General features: G+C 43.0%; 1 protein-coding gene across 2 annotated transcripts in view; it reads left to right on the top strand.

Annotated features, from left to right (window-relative positions):
- The first annotated feature begins 11,170 nt into the window (after nt 1–11,170).
- astn1 (astrotactin 1) overlaps nt 11,171–17,695 on the top strand; it is a 299,205-nt gene continuing 292,680 nt past the window's right edge. Inside the window, exon 1 of one of the 2 annotated variants that reach the window (XM_084008564.1) lies at nt 11,171–11,540. In XM_084008564.1, coding sequence (XP_083864690.1) covers nt 11,228–11,540 — 313 coding nt within the window. In that variant the 5' untranslated portion in view covers nt 11,171–11,227. The remainder of the gene's footprint in view (nt 11,541–17,695) is intronic. The other variant, XM_084008565.1, reaches the window with a different exon arrangement.

Here is a 17,695-nt window from a genome sequence, read left to right as displayed (position 1 = left end):
TCTTATAACCAAAGCAGCAGCTGCTTGAGTCGGGAACCGCTGTGTTGATTTAACGCACATGACGGCGCTGCAGTCTCAGTTCACGATGCATTCAGTGTTTTCAGCTTTAAACATCCCTCTTACAGTCCTGGTGGTAACGGGAAAAGCACAATAGCCCAAATGTCTCTGGTTACTTCCTCCAGCTCCTCCTGAGGCATCCCTTAGGGTGTGTTCTAGTCCTGAACCAGGGTCTTTATTTCATAGGTTTGGTCCAGAGTCCCTTTTGGACTCTCTTATCAATATCAATGTCCAACATAAAGTTTTTGGGTCAACGTCGACAACAAAACTACTTTTCGGCGTTAGGCATCGGAAAAGATGGTGGTTTGGGTTCAAATATTTGTTACGTAAAAGAAGTATGTTGGTCACATGACAAAACTACATCAAAATAAGTCAATGTTTCTCACACAGAACATACACAGGGTCACCTGGGTGAAAGTCTGGAGTTCTTTTTGACCCAATTGTTCACCGTACCCGCTTTGCCACAAACTTGCTCGCTCTTCATAGTACGTTGGTTGATAATAATGATGGGAGGGGTCTAGATCCAGGTCCTGCTGCAGGAAAGATGGAAGGTCGTGCTGCCTTTCCTGATCAGATTGATCGTCTCCACCGACACTAAAGGAATGTTTTGTGATCTGAACTCCCAGTAAGAGCCTGTTCACCCTGGGAGTTCAGAGTCATTTTGCTTGCCAATACTCACCATCACATTCACCTTCTGTTGCTACCCAAAGCCCTTGACCACAGGTGAGGTTTTGAAATGGATAATACCAAGAGCTCCGCTGTCCCACTTGGCTCCCTCCTCAAGGCAAGGCAAGGCAATTTTATTTGTGTAGCACCTTTCAACAACGAGGCAAAAAAAAAACATCCTCACACAACAATCTTCCAGTCAAAACCAGCATTTAAAAACAGCAACAGATGAGAGAAGAGAATTTGTTCAAAGTTCAACTTTGGTTACTGACTGAGCAAAAGCAAAGCTGTTTTTATTACACTGACCTCGAACAGAAAAGAGAGCCAGAGAGTCTGAGATGGAGAGGAGGCTTTTTGGAGCTTATTAGCTGTGCTGCACCATCAACCTTTATTCCAGCCACTCTGTCTGAGTGTAAATTGCTCTATAAAAGAGGAATGGTTGGCCGACACTTATGAGACAGGCGTCGGTGACACATCTCTTGAATAAACCGTGTGAACTTGTTGTTCTGTTGGCTAATGACCCACGGCACTACGTCAAAAATATATATAATGTGGCAGTGCTAAAATCTGCAGTTCCTTAAACGACCACCAGTTCCTTAAACACATTTGGTACAAATATCCCTGATCATGACACCTATACGTGGGATGAATATTAATACAACCCACCCATTTTAAATTATATTAACTAAGGATGTGGCAGCTTTGAGTGACAGGTGGGTGCCATCTCAGGTTAGTAAAGGCTTCACCCGGGGGCTGTAAAGCTGGCAGCCTGAGCCTTTCCAACCTAAAATGGGCCGGGCCAGCTCAGGGGAGAGGTTGAATCCTGGTCAGGCTGCTGTTGAGAAGTGTAGAAATATTTTCGGTTCATTATGAAACTGCGCCTTAATCCTCCTTTTCATTGTGTCACTCCTTTTTTCCGCACCGTCATTATTGTAAAAGGAACTGAGACGGAAAGGGCTGTCAGAATCCTTCTGCCTCTGAGCAGCAACGGAGGTCGTCAGGGAGGGGGAACGAGGAGAGACGACCTCTGTGAATGGAGAGAGCCGGAACAGAAGGTGACGTTTCGAAGACGTGATACGAAGCTGGGCTGCTTTCGTAAAAAGGAGACGCCGTTGGTGCGATCGCGGCGTATCGAGGGCTCTCTCTGTCTCTGCTTTAGACATCGTCGCTATTTGACTTCACTCCTGTTGTGAGTGACACTTCAAGAAGGAGGAAGGCAGGAGTGGAGATATGAGGTTTTGCTGAAAGTTTGAGCATCAAATAGAGTTACTTGGAGTTAAATGGAGTTAGCCACTAATACTTTTTTCCCTGCAGGTATAGAATTCTGCTGGAATTGAGCTCCCTGCTCATGTCTCCATCAAAGTCTGGTTCCGCTGGGATGAACACCAGCATAGGGACCTGGGAGCATCGCTGCCGCCACTGGCCCCAAACGTGGATGCATAAGTCAAAGATGGCGGTTGTCCCTGGAGGTGATCTATGTTGCTTGACAGAGGAGCCGAAGGTCTAATTTTAGCCATGGCAGGGGACCTGACCGTGGCAGACGTCTGGAATGGTTTGCAGCCTTGTTGTTTCCTGATCCTGAGAGTTCGGCCGGAGCATGAAATGACTTCTTTGTTCTCTGCTGAATTGTGAAACCTCCGACGTGCGAGAGCCTCCCGCCTCTTTCCTCGTATCTGGAATCTTTTTACACGTTTGGAGCCTTGAAGCTCGCGTCATCTTCATTTATCTTTTTGAACAGCTTTGTTTGCCGGGCTCGAGGCATCTCTCTCACAGTTATGTCTCTCTAATGATAAAATCTTTACATGTTACACATCCTCCTCTCAAGTGCTGGATTAGCTCCCTTGAAGTGACCTTTTTCTCATCTCCGCCAGATGTTTGAAGAAAGAGACGCTCAAGTGGATGCATTCGTCTTGTTCTGTGGAGGTCGCATCGTTATCGGTCATGGTGAACATACACTCGTCACGCCTTCATGTGCAAACCGCTGATTCAGCTGACTGCAGTCAGGATAAACAAGGATTTAGGAAAGGATTTAGGAGGACAATTTAAGAGCAATCTAGACTCAAATAGACAAAGAAGTGAAGAAATGTGTATTTTGATTGTTTTCTTCCTACTAGGCTGCAAGAAGACATATGGAGGCAAAATAGACCAAAATCTCAAAATTTAAAGATAATTTTCGACTTAATGACAAGGAGTAAAGCTTCAGAAATCCAAGAAAAATGCTGATGAAATTGTCTTTATATTCCGATCGCCCCAAAACTCAGTCAATGAGGCTCTGCCGACATGTTTCAACAATGTTTTATAACCGAGCCCAGTGATCTGGCTTTAATCCAACCTGCAAATTAAATATGAATCTGCTAGCGATACCCTAGTGGGTATTAGCTGCACCATGCATGGGGGCCACTGTCAACCAGACGCACGATTGCTTTTCTCAGCTTTGATGTATTTATGTGCCAGGTGTATTTCTGACAGATCAGCTGGTGTCTCCCTTGTGAAAGTTAAAGGTTGAGTAGGTGATTCTATTCAGAAACACTTTCTGTTATATTACTTGAAATCCTCACATCATAACCATAGCAATAAATAAACGAAATGCTCTGACATGAAGACATTTTAAAAATGTCATCTGTGGCCGTGGCAGGATTATAAAAACCCCGTCCAATCAAAAAAGCCGGGCCAGAGAAAGTAATTGGACGTCCTGCCTGTCTGTCAATGCAGCCTTGTGCGCCGTCTACTGATCTCTAGCACTCATTTGGCGTTTTGGGGGAGTGGCTTTGAACAGAGGTCTGAACGAAGGGGCGGGACTTTTTCAGTTCGGCAAAAAAAAAGTCATTTTTTCAAATGACCTACTCTCCCTTTAAGAGGGAACGAGAACAGAGAGATAGAGAGGGTGCAGAGATGTTTCCAACACAATATATGGTGTGTGTTTTAACCACCGGGCCACCAGGAGGCCCCAGATGTACTGACAATTCATATGGAATGATCACTTGCTACACAAGTCCAGGCTTGGCATGGCTAACCCGAAGACACTGCCAGCGGTTCACCTGGTTCAAAGTCATTTTCACTCCAGACACGTGTTACAAAGAAGGCTTTGTGATGGAAGAAGCTCCTCGATGCTTCTGGTCTGATCGCCAGCACACCGCGGCGACACTTCAAGTCTCTCGTTGTGAAGCAAAGCTCTCCAAATATTCCCCCAGCCAGGGGTTTACACAGTATCTGCTTCTTATGGTAATTCTTCTCCAGTCAACCAGTCTCCGGTTACCATGGCAATCGCTCACTTTGCAGGCATTGGTTGGTCGGAGAAGTTGAGCTTTCACTGCATATGACTTACACTTTGTATGCTAAACAACAACGTGTGAAGCGTTTTGCTTTTGTTTAACATGCACACAATGTTTGCTGTCCTCGTTAGTGCAGCTGATTTGGAGACGTCCGTTTAGTGAAACACCAGCAGCCTCGCGGTTTAGCAGATCCAGGGCCAGTGTCTCGTACAAAAAACAGCTGCACTGATTCAGTGCTTTTTTTTTTACAAAACTGCCGAGCGCAGCAATAACTTACTCATCTGCAGTGTCACATTCAAACCTGATTTTAAAAGATCTGCTGACTAAACGCTAATTTCTACATCAAAAAGCTTGGGTTCACTGTCACAGATGTGGGGGAAAAGCTGGCAGTTTTATTTTGGTCTTATTTCCCTGATGTACAGGATTCTATTCTGACTATTAGTTTGATTACTTGCTTCATAAATATGTGGTCATATTGCTATTAGTGAGAAATATCTTTTACTCATCTTTACTCATGTATTGTTTTAGGTTGAGTTAGGCTCACCAGGCGGTGAATGAACGAGCTACCCAGCAGAAGTAGTTCAAATGAGCCCAGCATGTGTATACACAGGCAACAGTTCATGGCTTTCCTCCAATCACTGCACTCGCTTCCCTGTGAGCTCGATGTACACAAACGTGTACAAACGCACATACACAAGATCACGCCACCAACAGTTTGAGGCCGTGTCGATCCTCCAGCAGTGGGTTAAAAGGCTCTGCATAATCCCGCCCGGTTAGACTGAAGTGCGGCGTTTATGCTGCGCTCTGAGCTTTTTTTTGAAGAGGCTGTAACCGTAACCGCCGCAGGATGATTCGAACCAGTTATTGGAGCTCCAACAGCATGATGACAAAGGCCTTTTTTTTCTCTTTTCCTAGGCTGTAATCAACTTTGCAGCCCACGCAGAGGCTGAGGGTAGCGAGCGAGCTGAAAAGATGAATCCGTTCGCTCCTGATCACAGAACGAAGCCATACAGCGGGCCAAAGCCTTGCTCGTTTGGCGACGGAAAGGAGCCTCGAGATTAAACAGTGAGATCTTTCTCTTGATCAGGCGCTCGGCCTGCCCTCCCCGCCGCTGCTGCACCTGCTAGTCACAGCCCCCTGATGTATGTGCTCTCTTCTTCCCCTCCCTCGCTTTCTCTCTCTGTCTCCCGCCTCAACTTTCACTGACTGTCTTTCTTCTACACCCCCCACCCCCCATCCACGCTTTTCTCCGCTTTTGATTATCGGCAGCGACCCAGAACTCATGCGAGGGAATCTATCGGAAATTCATCTCTGACTGGCTTGCGAGCTCCTCCACTTGTCCACGCTATCACACAATGTCTGCACACTCTGGTCTCACACACACACACACACACACACACACATTCACAGGAAACCTATTTTCCTCTAGTCTTTCCCCCTTGATCATGAGCCGCGGAATCACTCCTTTCCCTCTGTTTATCACTGTATAATACATCGAGGCGACACCAATTCCACAGCGAGGGTTCTCATAATTCCCACTGAATTAAGGAAGATTCAGTCGAGTTGTTAAACGCAGTCTTACGACTAAATTGGTGCTAAACACCTGTAGAGTTAATTATGGGAAAAGAATTGGATGTGTTCAGGATCCACGCAGGGAAGTAAAGATTGCCAGGGAATGCTTGGCGACACAGGGGCTTAAACCGGATCCCTGCTGTGGTTGAAGGACAAGGTTTGTCCGAAAGCAAAGCCACCATGTCTGTTATGAATAAGTCATTTAAATGGTATTATTCTGTTAATACGAAAACCAATCATGTGTATTAGGAAAACTAGCAGAAACCAGAGATTGATCCAGGATGATTCGCCCCTTCCTGACCAGAAACAGCTCTATTGGCAGACAAATAAATAATAATAATAATATTAATTCAGGAAGCCTAATTTGAGGTTTTGCAGAATCGTCCAACAGCAATATTCTTAATATCCAATGCCAAATGTTTTTCTGCAAAATCTGTTCATGGGTGACACAATATGGTTAAGATCAGGGAAAAGATTGTTGTCATGGTTAATAAAGAAAGTGTTGCCAGTTTGGGCTGATGTGCATTTGAAAAGACGTTAATATGTAAAACAGGTTTCAAATGTTGTTTTCACTTTGAGAAGGGCTTTATTTTTTTTCAGAAATTTGAAAAAAAAAGAGTAAGATTTACTTAAAAGGACAGTGCTGAGTACTTTTGAGTAAATCTTACTCAAACAGGTAAATAATGCATTTATTAGGGGGGGATTTTTCAGTCATCGACATTACGGCATATACAGGATTGATTCAAAATAAACTACATCTTGTAATCGTTGCTTTAAAGGAACGTGTCACCCTGTGCAACACTGTGGCTGACTGAAGTGCTTTTTAATAGATTTTGGACAATGGAGCTCTACGGAGGGAGAGGATATATCAGGCTTTGAATCCAAGAGCCACACTTGCAGTTGGATCGAATTGTTGTTAGTTTTGTGCTTTTCATGGGATTTGTTGACACAGAGACAAATATAGAATACCACCAGCTTTTAAACTGTGCGGACAAATGCTATTTCAGTTGACACTGACGCAGTGGAAAACCATCCAAATGATCCTTTAAACGCGTCTCTGGGGCCTTTGGGCAATGCACCAGAAAAGTTTCACTCCGTCCTTAACTTAGCTATCACTTCTTTCTGTACAGTTAATCGAGTAAAAAAGAAAAAATGGGCAAACACAGCCAAAAGCTTTAGCATTTAATCTAACTTGAATTCTTTATTTTATGGGTAATCTGGGTTAATTTCCCTCCACCAGTGTCTTTACCAGTCCACCATTAATTATGAATGTGTGATAGTCTGGGCACTGTTTGCTCCACTTATTCTCTTCAATCACTGTTAACTTTTTCATATTTCACTGCGGGTGGCCAAGGCCAATACACTTCCTTCTATTTGTTTTTTTTTTACTTCCAAATATTGCCCTAATTTGGATTTTAAATTTGTTTCTGATGAAGAAAGAAAGAGGGAGAAATGGCGGTTAAGAGGACACCACAGAGCTGCTTAAATATTAAATGTACGGTGGTGACACAGAAAAACACAATCTTCTTTTCCTTCGGCTTTGCGTTAAATCCAAATGGCAACTGTCTGGTCAACAAAGCAGTCGAGGGATTAACAGCCCGAAAGCCCTCTGCAAATGTTTGTCTCGATGCAATTTCAATAGAGTTCTTCCCTGTATTTGTTGTCTTTTTTCTTGATGTCAGTCGACATCCAACCGTAGCTGGAAAGAGCAGTTTGACTTAAGTTCTAAAAGATTAACCAATCAATATGCTTGTATCAATAGTTGATCAAATGAGCAAGTGTTATGGGATAGCTAGGTACCCTCAAAATTACATTAAATATTCTAAACATTCTAAAAATATAATGTTAACATATAACAACCGATATATTTTATGCCCTTTTTGCTGCTTTATTTTTGGATTTTTTTTTCAATAGAAAATATTAAGTACAGTACATATGTAGGTTGGTTGGTTGGTTGGTAGGTTGGTTGGTTGGTTGGGTGGGTGGGTGGTTGGTTGGTTGGGTGGTTGGGTGGTTGGTTGGGTGGTTGGTTAGGTTGGTTTGGTTGGTTGGTAGGTAGGTTGGTAGGTAGGTAGGTAGGTTGGTTGGTTGGTTGGTTGGTAGGTAGGTTGGTAGGTAGGTAGGTTGGTTGGTTGGTTGGTTGGGTGGTTGGTTAGGTTGGTTTGGTTGGTTGGTTGGTTGGTTGGATGGTTGGTTAGGTTGGTTTGGTGGTTGGTTTGGTTGGTTTGGTGGTTGGTTGGGTGGTTGGTTTGGTTGGTTTGGTGGTTGGTTGGGTGGTTGGTTTGGTTGGTTAGGTTGGTTTGGTTGGTTGGTAGGTAGGTTGGTAGGTAGGTAGGTAGGTTGGTTGGTAGGTAGGTTGGTAGGTAGGTAGGTAGGTTGGTTGGTTGGTTGGGTGGTTGGTTAGGTTGGTTTGGTTGGTTAGTTGGTTGGTTGGAAGGTAGGTTGGGTGGTTGGTTAGGTTGGTTGGTTTGGTGGTTGGTTGGGTGGTTGGTTAGGTTGGTTGGTTTGGTGGTTGGGTGGTTGGTTAGGTTGGTTGGTTTGGTGGTTGGTTGGGTGGTTGGTTAGGTTGGTTGGTTTGGTGGTTGGGTGGTTGGTTAGGTTGGTTGGTTGGGTGGTTGGTTAGGTTGGTTTGGTGGTTGGTTAGGTTGGTTTGGTTGGTTTGGTGGTTGGTTGGGTGGTTGGTTAGGTTGGGTGGTTGGTTAGGTTGGTTAGGTTGGTTTGGTTGGTTGGTTGGTTGGGTGCTTGGTTGGTTGGTTTGGTTGTTGGTTGGGTGGTTGGTTGGTTGGGCGGTTGGTTGGTTGAATGGTTAGGTGTAATGTTTAATTTTTCCCACAGGATGAATTGCATTCAATTCATTCCATCCAATAATTTTTAGTTTATAACCCACCACTCTGGAGAGAAGAGGCCTCAAAGTTGACCCAATTTCAATCACTATGGTCCAAAATAAATCAATATGCATATTAGGTGATGTTTTTTCATCAAATCTTAATTTTCGACTTGACTTTCCAGACTAGATTACAGTATTCTTATTAATCCCCCCTTCTAGATTATTGATTGAAAATCGAATTGCCATATCTTTGTGTGAAAAGGTAAACATCATTGTCTTGACAGGAATTTACAGCTTGTAAGCCGACATCTTTCCACATAAGACACCACGTGAAAGTGCAGCACTTCAGGGTTTTACTGCTGCAACCAATCGGAACACAAGTCATAACAGAGGCACCGGCGAGCATCGAGGTCGGGCAGTAAACAATAGTTACAAAGCTCGGCTTTATATCCGGCCACATCTGGATGCGACTCGACTTCATCCACAGCAATCCCTTTTTAATATAGTGCAGATGATTGCATGTTGCCGTTCGGCCACCATCAATCCCCGACTGCAAATAAGAATTCTGACGCATGATTCCTCACCGCCGTGACACCCGGCTCTGCTGTTCTGTAGACGTGTTGCTTCTCGAGTGGAATCAGTGGATAAAAAACACCACATGTTCTTCCGCTGTTAAATGCGGTTTGTGTTGTCGTAGTTTATGTTCTGTCTGTGCATGTTACATCATTTATGTCTGGAAATAAGGAGAAAGCATGTCAACAACAGAGCAAATCATGGCATGTCATATTCCTCTGTGGGATCAGATGCTGCGATGGGTATTAAATTGAACGCCATCTTCCATCATGGAATGTTTCATTGAACTCAAAGGCTCATCTGGTGAACACGGTTATGCCCCGGCTGTGCTCCTATTATTTCCCTTGTGTTTCCCACTTCCTCTCGCCTGCCGTGGGCGTGTCCTGTTTCATTTATTGCTTCGTCTATTTGTAGATTTCCTCTTAATTAACCAAAAGTTGGTGTTAGACAATGCCTCATTTGCATATGTAAACAAAAAGAAAAAGCCTTATTGTCGGTAATCAACTTGGGAATTTTCTCTAAATAAGTAAGTAAGTCAGCATCTATGCAGTCTTTGCCTGAGGGAATTACCCACAGTTCATAGCGTTGCGATGTGAAACATGGGGTTACCAGGGGAAAGGCCCAGAAATGTATAAAAAAGGGAAACAACAGCCATGCTGGAAAAAAAACAACAACAGCGAATAAGAATGGAAGGAGCAACAAACCAGAAAGTTGACATTACAAGGAAAATAAGTTTCATGCAAGAAGAAACACAAAGCTCACTGGCTAATTAGTCAGAACTGTGTGCTTCTCCTACAGTGATATGATGAATTCTAAATATGATTTATTTAATCAGATTTAATCCAACAAGATTAATATTTTGTCCACAAACAGGGAAGAAGAAACAACCGCTGCAGTACAAGCCTCTCTTTACCGGGCATAGAAATGCATCTGCTCGTGGTCTTCGAGTTAGTATTCAGCTAGTGAACTTTGGGAATGTCTGTTCATCATTATTCAGCTGATGGATGACCGTGAACACAACATCTGCCAAACTTCTCAACAGTGTGGTGATACAACAGATGGGATTGGAGACAATATTACCACCATTCAAGCCAATAAAAAATGGGAAAAATTTAAGAAAAAGTACAAGCTATGTACTTCTGTAATCTGATGAATGGGTCACTGGATCACATGTGGGTTTACTTTCTATAGGTTTTCTCTTTGGGAATACATGGAACAGCATTATCCAATTTTAATATAAGTATATGAAGAAATTTCCCAATTTGTAATGTTTGCAACATATATTGTTAAATTGGTGAAATTTATGACCGGGCATGTGATCAGTCCAGGTTAAAAAGGCATTTGTCATTTCTGCTCAACTTTAAAGTAACAGCATACACACAAACTGTGGTTGTCAGCAGTAACAAATGAACCTTAATTCATTCATGCATTCCTCTGAAGCTGGGTGTCTCAGCAGGGGCTAAGCAGATGACATTTGAGTAGGTGCGTAGGCAGTAGAAGGCCAATCAATAGACGACATCACATTTTGCCAGCTTTGCTTTGACATATAGCGGCTTGATTGCTTTTTCTTCAGTTTTAACCGCCGTTTGTTGAGGAGATTAAATTCAAGCCTCTTTGTCATAAAACAAACAAACATCAAAAATCCATCTTTCTTGCATGTTCAGTTCTTCTTTCAACCAGTTCCAATTACAAATCACCCTTCCTTTCGATCTGCTGTGAAGGTATGACAGATAACTGACGGTTTGTTTTTTTAACATTCAGCTTGTGCATCTACTCCATCAATTAGGGCAATTATGCATGCATCCGGTCGAGTGTCCACCCGATCCCAGAGGTCATGCAAACTACCGACGACGCTTAGAGATGATGATATATGTAAATGAATGCGAGGGGGGCACGCGTTCAATTAAATTAGAGACGATGCTCTTTGTGATGGGGCCCACGGGACATACCGGGTCTGCACGTCCTCTTTCCAATCTATGCCGAGCCATTAGGACAGTTTATCGATCTATTACAGTAAAAGGGCGCACAACAACCACCACCACGCAGTCTATTCAGTATATCCACAAAAAAACACGTGATTGATCATATGCGAGCAACAAGGAGCGTTTGTTTTCCACGCTGTGAGAGCCCGCTGGTGCATCACACACACCTCCTCCGCTCACTCTGCTGGTGCTGCTGCCGCCGCTGCTCTCCTCCGCCGGGCTGAGAGAGCGAAGCAGCCTGCGAGAGTCACACCGAGGAGGCGAGAGGAGACGGAGAGATGGCGAGCATCAACATGGGGCCGAGAACGCCGCCGCTGCCGCTGCCGCTGCTCGCGTGCATCCTTCTGGCCGTCCTCGCGCCCAACGTCCGCTGTCTCAACGGCGACGAGGACCAGGGCCAGGACACCGAGTGCAAGATGAAGAGCGTGACCGTGTCGGCGCTGCCGTTTTTGAGGGAGAACGACCTGAGCATCATGCACAGTCCGTCGGCCTCCGAGCCGAAGCTGCTGTTCTCCGTCAGGAACGATTTTCCCGGTGACGTCGTGGTGGTGGACGACCTGGAAAACACCGAGCTCCCCTTTTTCGTCCTAGGTGAGTGTCCTTTTGTGTGTGTCTCAGCAACAGCAGCAGCACGACGGTCTCCGCGCTTCGTTACCCGCCAAGTGATCAGATGGAAACCCCTCTCACTCCGGAGCACCTCTCTATTAGCTTAGGCCTGGCTCCACACCGAAAAGCTCTATCTTGACCAGCGTGAAGACCTAACGCGACCAGCTGCGTTTATAAGCAATAGTAGGTAATTAGTTAAGCGTCTGTTCCCCATAACGCCGCGGTTAGCTTAATCAACACTTAGCACTTGTTATGGCAATAATAGGCCGCATAGCATCATAATGCTAGCAACAATATTTTTTCTCTCTCCCCAAATTCAGTTATAGCCAGCAATATATACACGTGTGAGAAGGTGGACTGTATGACCTCCCCGGCGTTAGCTTACACACTTGTTAGCTACTTGCTAGTTAACGGACTAGCAAGAACGCAGCCAAACTCCTCTCACTTTAGTGCAACTTTTAACTCGTCGCGTTTTCTGTTGTTACTGCTGCTGCCAGTGTAGTGGGTGTTACGTCACTTGTTAAGACGTTAAAGTTCACACTCTTCGGGCTTTGTAGAACCAAACTGTGTCTCAAGTGTCGGGCCAAATCAAGTTGCTTGAAAGACAAGCGAGTTTGGCAGAAAGCCAGAGAAAAAGTTTGCATTGTGGGAGCTAGCTGGTCGCTGTCCAAGGTGCTGGATCGCCAGTGACGCTGTTGTTGCTGTGAGGAGCTCTCCCTCTAGTACCCGTGATGTGGCTCTCTGTGAGGTTTGGGCTATAACATAGTGTTGTTACTGGTGACACTGGACGTGGTGGTACACTCATTTACTGTCCTGTTGTCAGCAATCAACTGGGAAGCAGTGAAAATGTGCTGTTGGCTCTACTGAGCCATCTAGGGTGACCAGATCCCAACAAACCAAATGTGGGACAATGTGGGACACATTACCAATGCTGAGAGGGAGTGTAACATTTTGATATAATGTATATCTAACTTGAAAAATGAACATTTCTATTACATCCCTTAGCTCGTAGTACAGCCAAAAAAGAAAGGTACAGTACATTTCACCCAGTGATATACAGTTTCCCAGTCTTTGTTGTAGCTGCATCGCCTCTTTTTTGTTGTAGTTTCCATCATTTTACGCCAAAATCCATGCCTGTTTGTGCTCCGATCAAGTAGTGAGTCGAGACTGTTTTCAGCATAGCAACGTTGCGCGTGCGTAGCAACAAGATGCTTACTCCACTTGACCCAACGTGTGCCCAGTTTGATTGACAGCATCAAACAAACAGCCCCGTAATGACGGTAATGACAGCCTTCTCTGTTTTCTACGCAGCCATTGGATAAAAGCCAGACGTATATAAAAAATCTACAGCTGCCAATCAAATTGCGGGACATCATCTCAAATGTGATGAAAATGCTGTGCAGTCCCGCACAAAGCGGGACATCTGGTCACCCTAGAGCCATCTCATCTGTCCACGTCTCTAAGCACTTGCATGTTTGAATTGTTTTTTTTTAAACCTTAAATGCATTTTACATGGATACTGTAGTTTTCTGTCTCTCTCGTGTGGTCATTTGGACATTTTTGATACCGATACCTTGAGTTTGATACTGAAACAGCAATGATACTTTTTCCATACTTTCTGTGAATGAAAACCCTTATAGTCTAATTCTTTTTCTTGAATTTATATTCAAACAGTCTCATTGTCAATGACAAGAGGTACTAGTTCATTGCAGAACCAACATGTTGGCAACATCAAAAGACAATAATGAAATGAAACTTACTACCACCGCACCAAATTATATCCTCAAATTCAACACTAAAGTAGCAGCAAATAATTACAAATGACTTTTCTGAATATTTATTATTGGTCACTTTTCTAAGTCCACATGAACCGCTCTTCACACCCTTCACATAAATTAGATCCATTGCCGTTTGATACCGATCTATTGAAAAAAAATCAGTCTCCTACTGAGAATTAAATATATTGGCATTTTCTTTCTGGAAGTGATGATGGAAATAGCTAAGGAGTAGGGTTGCAAAATTCCGGGAATTTTCAAAAGTGGAAACTTTCCATGGGAATTTATGGGAATAAACGGGAATAAATGGGAATTTTTAAAATTGATGGTTGGCTTTTCAAAGGGGACTTAAATATAGCTGAGGAAAGTTATTTTGTAGCATAATCTTGACTGAAACAAACAGATGCCATTCAAATACACTTGAATATCCATGCCATTCCTCAACCACATGCACAGAGCACACTGCTTAGTGCATGGCTATTGAGACCACACCCCCTACTGGCACTGTGCATGCCTCCATCACATGTAGATCACTAGAAGACTGGACCACACTTTTGAGCCTGAAGCACAAAGACTATTGAAGGCAGTAGGCACACATTTGAGCTTCTGGACTAAACAAAGTGAAGTAAGTTTTGATGCTATTATGGGGAAATATATGTATTAAAGCTCTAGTCTTCGATTTGAAAGGTTTGAAAAAAGTACCCCCCCCCCCCACACACACACACACACCCCTCCCCTCTGTGCTCCTCTGAGCTCGTATCGTTCTCCCCTCCCTCTTATTTTATAAGCCTCCCACCTCCCTCTTATTTTACGAAAATAGTTCACTGAAATGTGTTTCTGAAAAAATTTTAGGAGAGAAATAAGCTATGCAGTTGCTGAATCTGTCTTTATTTTAGATCGACATCGGTCAGTTTAAAAGATTTTCGAGAGCTTGCGGGCGGCGCTCTGTCTCTTGAAATTTGCCGCTCCGCGACGGCATTGCACGGCTTCTTACATAGACAATGAATGGGAACATTCCATTCCATTTTTGAATGAGTGGGGTTGGGAGTATTGAACCTAACATTCCTGTTTTTGACTTCACCCATGAAACAACTAATTAAAACATGATCTGTTCTACTTTCAAATAAATCTGTTGAAATATCTGTTGAAAACATTTTGTATGGATGTTTTCTTATGACTTCTGTTCATATTTATGCTTGGATATAATATATTCCTAGTTAGTTCCCCTAAATTCCCATTCATTCCCATAATTCCCATTATTCCCATGGAGAGTTTCCAAATATTAAATATTTCCAAAATTCCCAAGCTTAAGTTCCCATGGAAATTTACCGGAAACTTTCCGGAAATTTACCGGGAATTTTCCGCCCCTTTGCAACCCTACTAAGGAGAGAGCGGTCTCATGAGTTTCACATGCTCAGTTCTGATCAGTTATCGATTTCAAGTAGATATCTGACCCACTGTAATGTTGAACCCTGAACAGAGAGATGCTTGAAACCTGTTGATACTTGATGCTGCAGATACACTAAGATTGGTACCCCAAAAGTCCAGAGGTTCCAGACCCATCACTCAACATGAGAAACTGTCAGACAAGTAGAGATGTTCTCTACCATTTCTTTCCTTACCGATTCCGATGTGGCAACTTTCATATTGGCTGATACAGAGTACGGTTGTCATTGTTGTATGGCTTTGCTCAGGTTAAACCCTTTGTAAAAAAAGGAACAAATACATACAGGGAGTGGATGCCGTCGAACTTTCTTTGTTTTTTTAGTTTGACAGATTTTTCCCGTGTAAAGTATTTCCAAATTGCAGGAAATACAGACCGGGTAGCAAGTGACACAGTGACAGTGTTGTTGTTGTTGTTAATTATTGTTGTTTTTGTCGTGAACGGTAAATAAGATTATAAATTACATAACATAATATAGGATTGGTGCATAGATTTGCGACCTTTGCGACACCCAAGCCAGTCTTTTAGGTTGAATCAGAGGCTTCTCTGACTAGGGCTGCTCGATTATGGCAAAAATCATAATCACGATTATTTTGATTGATATTGTAATCACGATTATTAAAGACGATTATTCATTGCTTTGAGAACAAGCATTTATTGAACTTTGAACTCTGGTATTTCTTTTAACACGATAAGTTTGAACTGAAAAACAAGAAAAATGCTAATAAATAAGAGAAAAATATATTATATAAAATGGAAAGGAAAGGAAAGGAATGGTCCTTTCCACTCCCTGCCCTAAATATGTGTGTATATATAGTGTACTTCTTCTGTGCCATTTATGTATTTAACTTTCTCTATCACTTCAATAACTCTTTGACCGTCATTTGCTCTGCTCTGAACTCCTCTGTGTCTCCCGTTTGGGCAAACAACGACTCACGGCCTAACGTAAATCAGGCTTTCCGATTGGCTGTAAAAGCCGCTATGGGAGCCAATACGAGCGTCCGATGCATAAACGTGACTCTATACGTCACAAGCAAGATGGCGGATGAAAATACTGATCGATATACATAACAAAACGGAGAAATGCGCCTCTGAGACATCTAGTCACATCTCGCTCACATGGACAAGCAGGGTTCCGTTGTTTAGGCCCGTTTCTCTAGTTTAAGAGGAAAAAAACGCATTTTTTTTAATGTCCGTAGAACACACCATAAACATTTTAGTCCCGTCCCGTCTCGTTTACGAAAACGAAGCAGACATCTCGTCATAGTTTTTATCATCAAGGATCTATTTTTAGCTCGTCATCGTCTCGTCTTAGTCATAGAAAAATGCTTTTGACGAACATATTTCGTCATAGTTTTTGTTAACGAAATTAACACTGGTGTGTGGACTTCAAATGATTAAATAAATTGGTCGTGTTCCCTTGAGGGGCAGACACGGTCGCGTGACATATCTTGCACAATATCTTTGTTTGATCCGGGTCAGACGCCATGAAACCGAAGTGTTTCCACACCACAGAAGTTGCTTTCCCTCTCTTCGCGACCAAAGGCTGCCTTTCTGCCATTTTCTACCGTCTTCTTCCCAAACACCTACTGGCAATACGCACCGGCGTGGCTGAAAGCGAAACTTTTCAGGCAGGGGCGGGGCGGAGCGGAGTGCACAGGTGGGGATGGAAGGGTTCGCTACATTTACCATACAAGACACGGCGTGCGGCAGAATGATCGTTTTTATACGATTATCTTGTTTTCATGATCGAGGGAAGCCAAAATCGTAATCGTAATCGAAATTCAATTAATCGCCCAGCCCTATCTCTGACTCCGGTATCAGAACAACTCTAATTAAATTAAAGAAAGACAGAAAAAACAGAAAAGGTCCTGGCATTGTTTTAACACAATTCAGTTGTATTTTTCAGCACCGCAGTATAAACACATCATTTGTATGTCTGTTTTAATTAACAGGCTTATAGTTTGCAGGAATAGTCCTATGGCGGTCCCCTAATGATGTTTGCAGTATTATTGAGTGTTTACGCCATGAGGCCGCAGTGACTCCTTGAATAGTTTGAATAGTTCATTTAAAGGCACAATCTAGACAACCGTTAATTCATTATGGGGTGGAGGGAAATAAGTTAAGGCAAATGCACAGCACAAACTGATCTCTCAGGACCAGTGTTGCATATTAATGAGTCTGAATTTGCGTCTGACATTTCCTTTAACGTAGCAGTCTACTCTAGGACGGAAAACTTTTAATGAAAATTCACACTGGGGAGCCCGAAAAACAATTCTGCATTCACGGTGCAAGTAGCGTCGCTGCTGCCCAAATATAAACCCTGGAGCAGCCGCAGCCCTTTATTTATCTGTTTGTTTATTTTTCTTTTGTCTGTTGCTTGATTTCCTTTGCTACTCTTTTGTGAAAAAAGGGATTACAGCTTTGGATTACAGATCAGAACCGTCAATTGTTGTATTTACGTCTCCTCATGAGGCAAAATCAGTTTATGTGGATGGCTGCATTAATAACAAACAGTAACTACATTTAAGTGTTTCAGCAGTGAAATCTCTTTGCATAGCCAAAAAAAAACCATACACAGACAAAATCAACAAATACTACGTCGAATCAAGTCCTCAATACTTCATCTTTCTATATGTGTTGTCATCTAGTGTGCTCTTGGCATTTAAATGTGCCTCAACTTTATGCCGCAGTCGGCTCGTTAAAAGTGCAGGTTCTTTATCAAGATTTCTGATGGTCGACTGACTGAAAGAAAACCAGTTTGCAGATTAAAGCCTAATGTTCTAAACATAGCTGCTTTCTGGTCTGTTTGATGAACATCATGCTGGATTGAAGAAGACTTGAAACTAGAGATTGAGACCATAAACTCATGTTTACAATGTTTATTGAGGTAATACATCAAGTTGCCTGAGTAGAGAGAA

The sequence above is a fragment of the Eutrigla gurnardus genome (genome assembly GCF_963514095.1).
Source record: "Eutrigla gurnardus genome assembly, chromosome: 4".
In the NCBI taxonomy this organism is placed as follows: Eukaryota; Metazoa; Chordata; class Actinopteri; order Perciformes; family Triglidae; genus Eutrigla; species Eutrigla gurnardus.
This window is presented reverse-complemented; position numbering and strand designations above follow the sequence as displayed.